Below are 13,401 nucleotides of genomic sequence, written 5' to 3' on the forward strand. Positions count from 1 at the left end.
AATTGATAAAATAACAATAAAATGTTAAATCAAACATGAAAACAAACATCATTTGTAAACAATATGTATTGCCTTATAGAGAATAGACTTTTTACTTCAAAGAACAAATTATAAAATACTTATTTATAACTAATTGTGTACTTAAAGCATTTATTAGAATTTTAATATTTATTATTATGTATAATATTACCACAAATATTGAATTTAATAATTGGAGTACTTATATATATTTCAAAATATTTATATTGACTATTAATTTCGGATTTTTCGGGTTACCCGTTCGGGTTCGGTTAATAACACTTCGGGTTCGGATATTTTTTGTACCACCCTACAAAACCCGTTCGGGTATTTTTACGTTTCGGGTCGGATAACGGGTCGGGTTTTTCGGTTCGGGTTCAGTTCGGATTTCGGGTTCCGGATTTTATGTCCATGCCTAGTTGTGTGTTTGATATCGAGCTTAAGGTATCAGATTTTATTTATATGCAAGCGTATCGAGAGCATCATTCATGTTTCCTCCGAATGAAGCAGCCTGTATAATGAGCACATACAATTAAGAAACGTCCTTGATAGATCCATATGGACCTATACAATTTTTGGTGCATACACGGTCAAGAGAGTATACTTGTTTTTCGTCCAAATTCATGTGATCATCAATGTTCGAAAAATGTCGTTTAATTTTCAGATTGGATTGAAAACATTCATTGATCACTTTAAATAAATTTGTAACTGCAGAAGACATTAAAAAAAAAATGTGCCAACTTTTGACAATGCGCATCATGTTCACAACTTTACCGAGAACTAGGATCGGCCCGCCTTACAGACGGAAAGTTAGAAAAAAACTATTTTATATAAATTTACATTAATTTTATGAAGCATTTTTCAAAAAAAATTGTAGATTGAAAATGATATTATAAACAAAAATAAACAAATAAAATTTGGAATCATGTTGTTATTTTTAATAAATATTTTTTGACTGAATTAAAATGACAGTAACTTTCATTATTCTACGAAGAACAATCTAATATAATAAGATTAATGATGTCTGCATATAATTATGCAATTATCATGCCATAGAAATATGTTAAGGGAAAACATAAATTATCTAAGGCAAAACAACTTTTGGTTAGTGTGAGTAGCTTGGTATCTGTATGTTTTAATTAAAATGTGATAATTTTTTCCTTATGAAAGTCATACTCCAACTTCCTATGTCACTCTTTAAATTGAATACACTATATCGTTATTAAATAAGCTTAGAATTTATTAGATAGGTTTTACTATTAATTTAGAAGTTATTTATACGGTGCGAGCTTGCATTATGAGTTAAAAGTATATTTAAATTAAATGATAATATTGTATGGACGTTTTTTATAGAATCTATGCTCGTATGTAATAAAGAGCTTATGCTGCAGATGCGTGTAATTATCTTGTAAAATATATTTTTTCATTGGTGTATTAATACTTTGAAATAAAACTGTTTACCGTACAAATAGAATCGTTCAAAATTTTCAAATATCAGAGTGTTCGTTTATTCAAATAGCTAAGTAGGAGTAATATATAATATTATGTTTGCGCTATTGTATGAAAAAAAGAAGAAGTTAAAGCACTATTTATCGTGAAATCATGGACCTTAAAAAATAAATTGATGTAAATGGGTAAAACAAATAACTACAGGAGCACTATTTATCGTGAAATCATTGACCTTAAAAAATAAATTGATGTAAATGGGTAAAGCAAATAATTATTCCTATGCTTTTTTTTTCTAAAACATTATTCATATGTTAAATGCTCAGTATATGTATATCAAATTAGCAAATTCAATTTTGCATTCACTATATAATATTACACATTTTATATGTATGTTCACTAATATACTATACACCTATTGGTTCATCTAGTTTTTTGGTTTTTACGGGCTATTTTACATATTAAAATAAATAAAAACATTTTATTGTATTTTCTACACATGTGAATCTAATTAAAATCATCGTACTTGGTTCTATTGATCTACATTAATTGTCATACCGGTATAATCGGATTGAATATCAACAATATCATAAAAGCTGTTTTTATGATGTATTCATAAGACGAAGAACACGACATTATTTGTTTACTAAATATAAAAGTATACAGTTAAAAATATTATTTTTAATTTGATCTAAAGCCCCCACAACAGTATTCCTGAATGTTTATGAGTTACACCAAAAGTCCACACGATCTCCAACTCCGGGTTAATGAAACGCCGCGTTTTGGACGCGGATACGTGTCGGCTTCTCAATACTCGAATCAGTGACGTGTACACCTACGTGGATAGCTTAGGAGAGAAGCAAACCCAACTTTATATATAAAGATTTTTTCGATTAATACAGGTAAATTTTGTATTGAATATCAGATTTACATGACTTAAAGATTCTTCGTAGTTCATCTTCAATTATTTTTAATTCATTGTGAGATTCATAAGATTAGTAGCACTAATATACCTTCATAACTCTCATTTTATGATAAGCTCTCGTCATTGTAATATTGCAATTTTTTTATTTTTTTCGCACGTAGAGTTTTATTTATCTATTTATCTTTATCATACTGATTTTTATATATGTCTTTACAAATATTTCTTCTTTTTATTCTGGTTTCGAGTTACTTGTACCCCCAATCATATCTTTATGAGCATATCATATTAATTATGCATTTTAAAACAGTTTTGAATACGATATAAAAAGAGACCAGGTAATAAACACATTACTGACTTACTGTTATAGTGCTATGTTTCCATTGTCAGATGCATAGCATTGAATCTCATTTTCTAAAAACAAAATGATTTAAATGACCTTGTTCATAACATTAAAATCATCAAATCAAATGGAAAGTCTAGATGTAGATGGCCAATCTGATTTTCTTGTTGAAATTAATTTTGAGTGAGTCAACCCACAAGTGACATGTGGACCAAAGAAGTGAGTGCAACAACACTTACGACTAATGCGGCACGTCAGAAGAGCCCCCACCTTCTATTCAGATAATGAAATCTATGTTGGCGGAAGACAGCGGAGGAAAGACAAAAATAAACATGCTTTATAATTTACTAACCGAAAATCATTGAGGAGGTTATTGGAAGATTGATTTATAAATTTTTAAAAGTTACGCAGATTCTGTAAATATGTATTCTGATTTATAAAAAAGTTGTTATATATTTATAGAATGCTTTTGATTTTAATTAGTCCGAAAACAATCGACAATCGATCAGTCAGTGTGATAATCAATTCACTACGTAGCAATAAATGTGTTCACCAAGAGGCTGGCCGGATTGACCAGCCGATAAAATATATATAAAAAAATGCTATAGATTTTCATAAATTTGTATGAACTTATTTCTACTATATTCTTTGTCCACGCTACGCGCGGATTATGCATTATAATTTTATTTCAATATTTTTTTTAATATATATTTTCAATATTTTTTTATGAATATAGTTCTGCAGTAATGAACCAAAATTATCACTACAGAGTGGAAGATGGTTTTTGTTGATATTTTTGTCTTGTTAAATTTAAAGTAATTATTTTATGTTTTTTTATATATTACTTCTAAGAGGTTTAATTTGATTCATTGTGTTTTTTTGAAGCTGCTAATAACATATATAATGGGATTGAAGTAAAAAAAAGATTGGTGTTGAGGTGAGTAGTAAATTCTAAATTTTAGCATTATTTAGAAAGTTAATTTAAAAAATCAGATATGGTTATGAATGTCACTTTCCCTTCACCATTTATATATGTTTGTTTCAAACTTTGATATTTTGTTGTCATATACTTTGATACAAAAATTATAAATACAATTATTTATAGTTTTCTACAGAAGTTTTGGAATTCTTAATTACAACAAAAAATTAGAATCTTTAAGTTTATATCCTTCAAGTAATTTTATTAAAAACATAAGTAGTATATATTTACTACTCTTTTTATGCTAAATGTGAATAATTTTGTTATTTTAATTTAGTTTGGTTGTTCATCCTAAATGTGTAAGTATTTTGTAAACTTATATAATTTTTATATGTTGTCTAATACTAACATTATAAGAAAAATAAAATAAAATTGGTCTCCCAATTTTTAAAATTAAATATTTAATAGCTTTATTTTGAAAAGGGTAAAACAAAATGATCCGTATATAATTTATAAATAAAAATATCATAATTATTAAAGATATAATATATAAAATAAATAATATGTTTGTCTATGTATTACTGATTATATATTTTTTGTTCTTAGAATCGGAAATATTTTAAAACGTAATTAATTGTTAAGCTAATTCTTATTAATTCAGTACACAAATACTACTGAGATTTGAAAAAAATAAAGTAAGAATTGTTCATAAGTTTTTTTTCCATACAGCTTTAGATATATATATATATTTTCCATTTTTGTTTTTTAGAAAAATATAAAAATATAAAATAAGAAAAAAGATAGAAATTTTGATAATGGCAATTACATAATAAGTTTATGCTATCAAATAAGACTTCATGCTTCTTCTTAATTCATTAAGGTTATCTACCCAATGTACATTGTATATTAGCAATATATCCATCATGAGCGGGATATATAAGAAAATAACTTTTTAAATAATTTGTTATTGTACATTGTATATTAACAATATATATTTTATTAAAATACTAGTTTAAAATTCAATCTTCAGAATATAAAATTATATTTATAAGAAACTTTTTGGTTAATAATATAATTGATCAATTTTGAATCCCTCGGTTGTAACCCTTTAATACATGTCTTTCTATTTACAATTTTAACTCTTTTGCTTTTCTTATTCGTCCGGCTTGAGACAAATCTGTCAAATAAGACTTCATGCTTCTTCTTCATCCATCGAAATCAAAACTTTTATTCCAAGTCTTTTTAATCCGAGTGGTATTACTAAAACAGATGGCTAAAACTGAAACGAAAAAAAAAACATCCATTAAAGAGAGGAAACATTAAAGAATTCACATTAGACAAAAGAGTTAGCTCATCGTAGACGTTACACGTGTATCTAAATCTATAAAATAAACAAAATGACTGGATGGAGATACCGAAACCACGAGTTAAGACATGGCCGTTATTGGGAAATGTCCGGTAAAGAAATTCATTCGAGAGGGCTGAGGCACAATTACTTCTTGGCATCTCTCTTACTTCACCTCCTCTTCATCTGCTTCCTCTTCAGCATCCCGAAGGAACTGCACATATGGAGTTTGCAAGATATGTGTCTACGCGAAAAAGTACATGAATGATGATTTTGAGCTTGTTGATATTAAATGAAAAGCAAACACACAGAGCTTAACGGAGTCAGCTACGCCTACTCCCTCTCCCCTCTCCCAAAAGAGTCAAAACACTTGCCACTTACATATAGAAATATAATTCCAAATACTGAGCGAGAGAGATATTGAGACAACTCTCGGGCTATGTTAACGTTGTGACCTCTCAGACCTTGTAACAGAGGCATGTGGATGTGGATTATATATGTATATGTTAGATAGATGTATCAGAACAACATAAATTGACAGGGATCAGAAGATCAGGTCTTACCTTATCGTTGATCATGAGGAGCTCAAGACCAATGAATGGCTGCTGCCGTGTATCACTTAGTAACTCCGGAACATGTGCTCGAAGAAGACGGTGAGAGGTTTTGCGACAATGCTTAGAACCTTTAGAAGCCATTTGTGAAGAAGTTTTTCTTGTGTGAGAGTAATCAATTTGGCGGTGGTGTAAGTCGGGGTCATCGTATATAAAGAGAAGCAGGGGAAGCTGAAGAGTGTATCGCCATTTAGTTGTTATTTTATTGAAGAGGGAAGTTATGGATTTATGGATGTAGATAGTGTGTGGAAGGGTATGCGTTCCTAAACGGTGAAGAAAGGATAATGAAAGGTTGCAGCGAAGGTGGAAGACGTTGGTAGAGTTGCCGGTTTTGCTTGAATGGGTTCATAAAGGATATTGGGTCTAATTGTGTTGTGAGCAAGTACGTAGATGTCATTTGGTCTTTTAGAATGATGTTTGTAGCCCACGAAAAATGTTAGTAAAATTGATGATGACATGTCAGTTTCATTGGATAAGAATATTTTATCCTAGGTGGATAGCTTTAAAAAGCTTCAATTTAGTCCATTTTATATAGTAGAGATTATCATTTATATATTATTTCAGAAACATTACAATATTTGAGATATATCATGTATTATCACTACAATAATTCTTAGAACTCTTAGACAATATATTAGTCCATTTAAACATATAATATTTTTTTTTTAAAACTAACTATATAATTAATTATTAATTTACAAAAATATTTTTTATTTCCTTAAGTAAAAGCTAAAGAATTACCAAATATGACAATTAATGATTTTGAATAATAAACTTTGATAACGAATTGTGTATTTTCTATCCTTTTTTAAAGTAAAAGCTAAAGAATTACCAAATATGACAATTAATGGTTTTAGTAATATTTTTCCTTCCTTAAGTAGAAGCTAAAGAATTACCAAATATATTATATTTTTATTTTTTTTTAAATGAATATAAATTACTAAAATTGTTGAAAGTCTCACATTAAATTTATGTGATCAATGGTTTTATTTTTTTCTATAAAAAATATAAATGATCATAAAACTATATAAATTAATCTATATTCATAATATATATATATATATATATATATATAAATATATAATAATATCATTTAATTAAATTATATGCCATATAAAATACATAAATCCTTTAGTTTAAAAATTTTCATTGAACAATTATTAAAAACCTAATATTAAAAATTTAAATTTTCACTTTTAGAAACAATTATATATTACTGAATATATTAAAAGTCTAATAAATTTTTTTTTCTTCGTCACCTAACCATATTACTAGACAAAGTTCTCATCAGACAAGACGATTCTTCGAGGAGTACCTCCGTTTGAATAAGTCTGATCGATATCGATATGGGAGAATAGAACACCATTAAATTTTGTTATCAATGGTTTAAAAATTTTGTTATAAAAAGATGCAAATAATTATAAACCTATATGAGTTAAAAGCCTCATTTGATGAATAGCCATATGAAAATATATATATTTATGTTAATATCATTTTAATTTAATTATACCACATAAAATAAATAAAAATGACTGTTTAGATTGAGGGCAATTCTCTCAAATATTATTTTTTAAGTTTTTATCACAAAAATAGCCCTCAAAAAAGAAAATGACCAAAATAGTCCCTTTTTATTTTGAAATTTTTAATATTTTTTTAATATTTTTTTTAAATTTGAAACCATATCCCCAAAACCCTACCCCTTAACTCTAAACCCTAAGTCTAGATTAGTTAACTCTAGGGTAAAATGTATTTTTATCGTTTAATAAAAATTATTTTGGTCATTTTCTTCATTGAGAGATATTTTGTGAAAATAGACTAAAAATGGCTATTCTATGGAATTTCTCTTGGATTTATTTACCATAAAATGACTGTAAATTAACAAAAGAGAATTTTCAAGTTTACCACTTTTTTGGTACCATTATTCATGTTTACCACCACTAAAAAGACATTATCAAAATACATTCTTCGTTAAGTTGCAAAATACTCTTGTGAAATTGCTAAAAATACTACATTCATAGTACTATTTTTCATGTTTACACTAACCACTTTTACCTTCACTTTTAAAAAAGTGTAAAAGACATTTATAACCCTAGGATTAACTAATCTAGACTTAGGGTTTAGAGTTGAGGGGTGGGGTAGGGTTTTTGGAATGTGAAATTTAAGATTCTAATAAATATATAAATAAATACTTAAAAAAAATATAAACAAATTTTTAATAAATAGTTAAAAATAAATTTCGATTTTCAAAAAGAAATTTTGAATTGTTTTTTATAAAAATTTCAAATTTGAAAAAGTATAATTCAAAAACAAGGTGATGAGAGTCTTTTGCCTTTTAAAGAAAAAGATATTTTTGAAAATATTTCTTTAGTGGTGGTAAACATGAATAATGGTACAAAAAAGTGGTAAACATGAAAATTTTCCAAGACTACTATACCCTTGTTCTCTATATATATAATAAATAATTATTTAAATAATTAAAAAATTAATAGAATAGATAAAAATAAATTTTGTTTTTCGAATTCTTTTTGAAAATTAGTTTTTCAAATTTTTTTTTTCAGAATTTCTTTTTGAAAATCTAAATTTATTTTTGAAACTATTTTTTTTTTAAATTAATATTTTTAAGTACTTATTTTTATATATATTAGAATCTCAAATTTCATATTCCAAAAACAATATTTCACCCCTCAACTTTAAACACAAAGTCTAGATTAGTTAACCATAGGGTTATAAATGTTTTTTACCCTTCATTGAAAGTGATGGTAAAAGTGGTTAGTGTAAACATGAAAAAATGGTACTATGAATGTGGTATTTGACAATTTCCCAATAAACAAATATGATTGTTTTTATTTAAGTTGTCTTTTCAATTTAATTATACATGTAATAGTTACTCACTTCTCAAATTATTTGATATATATAGAATTTTATAATATGTATAAGCGCAAAATAAGTAATAATACATAAAAAAAATAATTTGTATACGCAAATTTCATCGCGTTTAAGGAGCATATTTTATCCTAGTTGTTTTTATAAAATAAATATATCTATTTTTAAGAAGGTTTCCAAAAATAGTTTCTTCTAATATTAAATGTTACTTATAATTGTATAAGAATTTCGGAAAATTTCATGTTTAACACATTGTTAGTACCATTATTCATGTTTACCACATTGTTGGTATCATTATTCATGTTTACCACCACTAAAGAGGTATTTTCAAAAATAGATGAAAGATTCTTGGAAAATTGCCACAAATACAACATTCATTATACCATTTTTCATGTTTACACTAACCAGTTTTACCATCACTTTTAATGAAGGGTAAAAGACACTTATACATCTAGAGTTAACTAATCCAGACTTATGGTTTAGAGTTGAGGGGTGGGGTAAAGTTTTTGGAATGTGAAATTTAGGATTCTAACAAATATATAAATAAATACTTCAAAAATATTAAAAAAAATATTAAAAATAGTTTTAAACATAATTTTCGATTTTCAAAAAGAAATTTGAAAAAAAAACAAAATTCGAAAAAAAATTAGAAAAAAGTTTGAATTTGAAAAAGTATAATTCGAAAACATTAAAATAAAATTATTTTTTATTTATTTTAATAATAATTTATTATATATATATATATAAAACAAGGGTATAAGAGTGTTTTGCCACTTAATGAATAAGATATTTTTGAAAATGTTCCTTTAGTGGAGGTAAATTTGAAAAGTGGTATCATGAAAGTGGTAAACATAAAATTTCCTCAAGATTCTTATACTTTTGCTCTCTATATATATAATAAATACTTATTTAAATAAATGAAAAATAATAATAATAATAATAATAATAATTTTTTCATGTTTTCAAATTATACCTTTTCAAATTCAAACTTTTTATTTTTAAAATTTTTTCGAAGTTTTTTCTTTATTATTTTTTTCAAATTTTCTTTTTGAAATTCAATAATTAGATATTTTTGGTGTTTTCACACATATTAAGAAAATACATTAATCATGCATTGTTTTTAAAAATTATCAAATTCCAATGATTTTTAACGAATAGTTTTTCAATAAATTCAATTAATTTTATTGAAATTTGCAGTTTTTATATAGGAAACATAAAAATTGTTTCTTTGTGAAACAATTTTTTTTCCTAAAAATTTATCTACCATACAAAATTCTATGTTATACCAATCATTAGAAACTTAACTAAACATCTTAATTTTACTCATATATGATATTTTTCTAAAAAAAACAATATACAACTAAACAATGATATTTCTATGACAAGACATATATATTTCCATTAAGAAATGATCGTTTGATTGTTTATCATGTTTAATCTAGACCATATTATATATATATATATATCACTAATTAATTTTGAAATAAAATGGTATAGCTCAATTATTTTTAAATTATCAGATTAACTTTTTATGTAAAACAAAATAAATAATATTTATTGGCTGTAACATTTTATGTTTTATTTTTGTAGTATAAATAAACACTCCAAATTGAAATATAATATGAAATCATTTAATTTAGTCATACACAAGCATTTCGAGAATAAAAATTTTTAAACGAAAAAATTAAATAAAATTTGTATTAATTCATATAAAAATAATATTTAAAATTAAACTATTAATATGATATTGCATTTTAAATAAATAAAAAATACTACATTAATATATGATTTGTACAATTTCATCAAAAACAAATTTTAACAAATATAAAATTTTCAAAATAATATTATATACATAGAAATTGATATTAAATATAATCATTATAACTTATTTTATATTTTAAATGTTATTTTAAAAATAAAAATATATTCACACGGATGCGCGGATTCAAATTTAGTTTATATTTTAAAACAAAGGAAGTATAACGTTAGACGTATTTCACTTTGATATAAGATACTTTAACAACTTCCCCTAGAACAAAAAAAAACATCTACGGAGCCGATTAATCACCTAAATCTCTGATTAACACCAAACAACAATTGTTTAGAGAGACTTTCGTTCTGTAGGGGACCGATTTAGTTTTTGTTTTGACGTCTCCCCTCTTTCTAGATGTCAGAAAATGATATTAATTTAAATATATATATATATATTATTTTTATTTATTTTAGGTGATTGCATGTATGGGGAAATCAGTCAAGGGGATTAAAAAAGATGGGAAATTATAGTAGAAAATACCCATGTAACAAAACTTACACAATTAGCAGATTTCAAAGATGCGATTGTAAAAATTAAGATTGTCTGTCCATATCGGGGACCTCTTCGAGGCCAAACATTAATTTGGTGTCCTGTAAGTGCAGTGATGCCAGAGTAAAATGCAGAAATAAACAAGACACAAGTTTTTCTCTTTTCGAATTCACTAGAACAAGAAAGTCTTACACTAATCTTATCTATTACAAGAATCCTTTAGGATTACCCCAATTCTAAGCTAAAACTCACCCTAGAACCTAGACTTTTGTTTATCAGAATCTTCCCGACCCCGAGCTAAACTCCCCATGAATCTAGACTTCAATCTTCCAACTCCTCGGAAGTACTTCACCAACTACGTCAGCACCTAGCGCAGTGCAGTGACACCAAAATCTTGATCACACAAGCACAAAACAGTGATCTCTCGACTTTTTCTTTTTCCAGAGACAACTCTCTTCATAGAGGCACGTCCTCCATGTATACATAACCAGAACTTACTCTCCAAGTTCTTCTAAAAGCAACTTAAGCAACTTTCTTTTTTCTCCCAAAGAATAACTCTCTTGCCTTTTTCTTTTCAAGTAATATCCATTACACTTAATGTAAATCTTCCAATAAACATATTGCTTCTTCTCCAAGCTTAACAAGCCCACGGACATCACAACATACGAACTTCAACCAAGCCCATCTTTATGACACACACATGTACTACCTCCTGTAGTACTTCACGAACTGATACAGAATATACATCTTCATCTCCCCTATGAGTCACATCATGGTCAAAAACTAATATGAAGATCCATATCCTCCAAAGTAAGGAGGAAATCCCATTCCACCATCTCCATAGTGATCAAATCTCCTAGACCACGTATTTCTGAGCCCAAATCCTCCATGATTAGCTCCTTGAACAGACTTGACACAATCACCCCGCATATGCCCTTGAACTCCACAAGAATAACATATAGGTCCATGATACCTCATACCATAAGCTTGCTCCATCTGATTCTTCTCCCTCAATAACTTGAAACACCTTGGCCTAATGTGTCCAACAACACCACAGTGATGACAAACAGGCTGAAACCTTTGTTGAGATCCACTCTTCAATCCAGAAACTCTCTCTGGAGCAGTCGCCGTATCAGTTGCCGCATCAGTACTCGTAGCAGCACGCGTAGCAGCACGCGTATCAGCACGCGTAGCAGCACGGGTAGCAGTCACATTCTTCACACCAGTTGCAGGCTTCACTGCAATCTTCCTATATGTTGCATTCCCAGCAAATCTCTTAACCTCAGGCTTTGTATCAGACGTAGCTACATCCTTAGTTTTACCTGCTGGTACAAAAACACCTTCAGCTTTCAAACATTCGCCTTGATATCCAAGGCCACATCTATCACTTTGCCCAATACTAAGAAGATGATCTAGCTGATTCGTCCCATTATTCAGCAACCTCAAATTCTTCTGAGTATCTGCAAGTTGAGCACCAGCCTGTCGTGCTTCTTCTTCTTTCTCTGAAGCATACTTAAGAGCTTCAGCAACTTGAGCTTCTAGCTTGGCTTTCTCCTTAGCCAAATCTGAATTCGTCTCAACCAGCTTGAGCCAATGCTCATACATCTTTTCATAATTCCCAGAAAGATCAAAGGTTCCACCTTCATCATCACTTCCAGCATCATCATCACTTCCACATGAAGACCCTGACACAGACGCTGAAGCAGATCCCACTGAAAATTTCGTCTTAGAACCAGACATAAAGGTTGTGAACGCCATAATACTCTTTAGCTCCTCACCATAATCAGATTCACTTTTAGAATCACTCTTGGTAACTGTTTTTTTCTTCCGCTTCTGCAGATTTGCACACTCATCAGCTACATGCCCAAAACCTTTGCATTCATGGCACTGTAGAACCTTTGGAGAATCACAAAATCTTCCTCTTCTTTCTTTCTCCTTCATGTTATCATCAACCATGAACCCGATAAAAGATTTGTTTCGTCCATTCCATGAGAAACGCTTCTTGAAAGGCAACTTAGCTTTCTCCATCAATCCTCAAGATCTACTTGAAACTCTTGTCCTTCAACCTGAACCAGTTTCTGTCCTCACCCTTATGATCTCACCAGTAACTTAGGTGACCCACTCTGATACCAATTGTAAGTGCAGTGAGGCCAGAGTAAAATGCAGAAATAAACAAGACACAAGTTTTTCTCTTTTCGAATTCACTAGAACAAGAAAGTCTTACACTAATCTTTTCTATTACAAGAATCCTTTAGGATTATCCCAATCCTAAGCTAAAACTCACCCTAGAGCCTAGACTTTTGTTTATCAGAATCTTCCCGACCCCAAGCTAAACTCCCCCTGAATCTAGACTTCAATCTTCCAACTCCTCGGAAGTACTTCACCAACTACGTCAGCACCTAGCGCAGTGCAGTGACACCAATGGCTTGATCACACAAGCACAAAACAGTGATCTCTCGACTTTTTCTTTTTCCAGAGACAACTCTCTTCATAGAGGCACGTCCTCCATGTATACATAACCAGAACTTGCTCTCCAAGTTCTTCCAAAAGCAACTTAAGCAACTTTCTTTTTTCTCCCAAGGAATAACTCTCTTGCCTTTTTCTCTTCAAGT

General features: G+C 28.6%; 1 protein-coding gene across 1 annotated transcript; it reads right to left on the bottom strand.

Moving 5' to 3' along the window:
• Positions 1-11,572: 11,572 nt before the first annotated feature.
• Positions 11,573-12,817, bottom strand: LOC106432901. Its single transcript, XM_013873751.2, has one exon. The coding sequence runs from the start codon at positions 12,815-12,817 to the stop codon at positions 11,573-11,575; it is 1,245 nt and encodes a 414-aa protein (XP_013729205.2).
• Between the last annotated feature and the right edge of the window lie 584 nt (positions 12,818-13,401).

This window comes from Brassica napus, chromosome C4 (assembly GCF_020379485.1).
Source record: "Brassica napus cultivar Da-Ae chromosome C4, Da-Ae, whole genome shotgun sequence".
Classification (NCBI taxonomy): Eukaryota; Viridiplantae; Streptophyta; class Magnoliopsida; order Brassicales; family Brassicaceae; genus Brassica; species Brassica napus.

Excerpts from the sequence above, each read along its gene's own strand:
- LOC106432901 (XM_013873751.2), bottom strand. The coding sequence starts at position 12,817 with ATGGAGAAAGCTAAGTTGCCTTTCAAGAAGCGTTTCTCATGGAATGGA.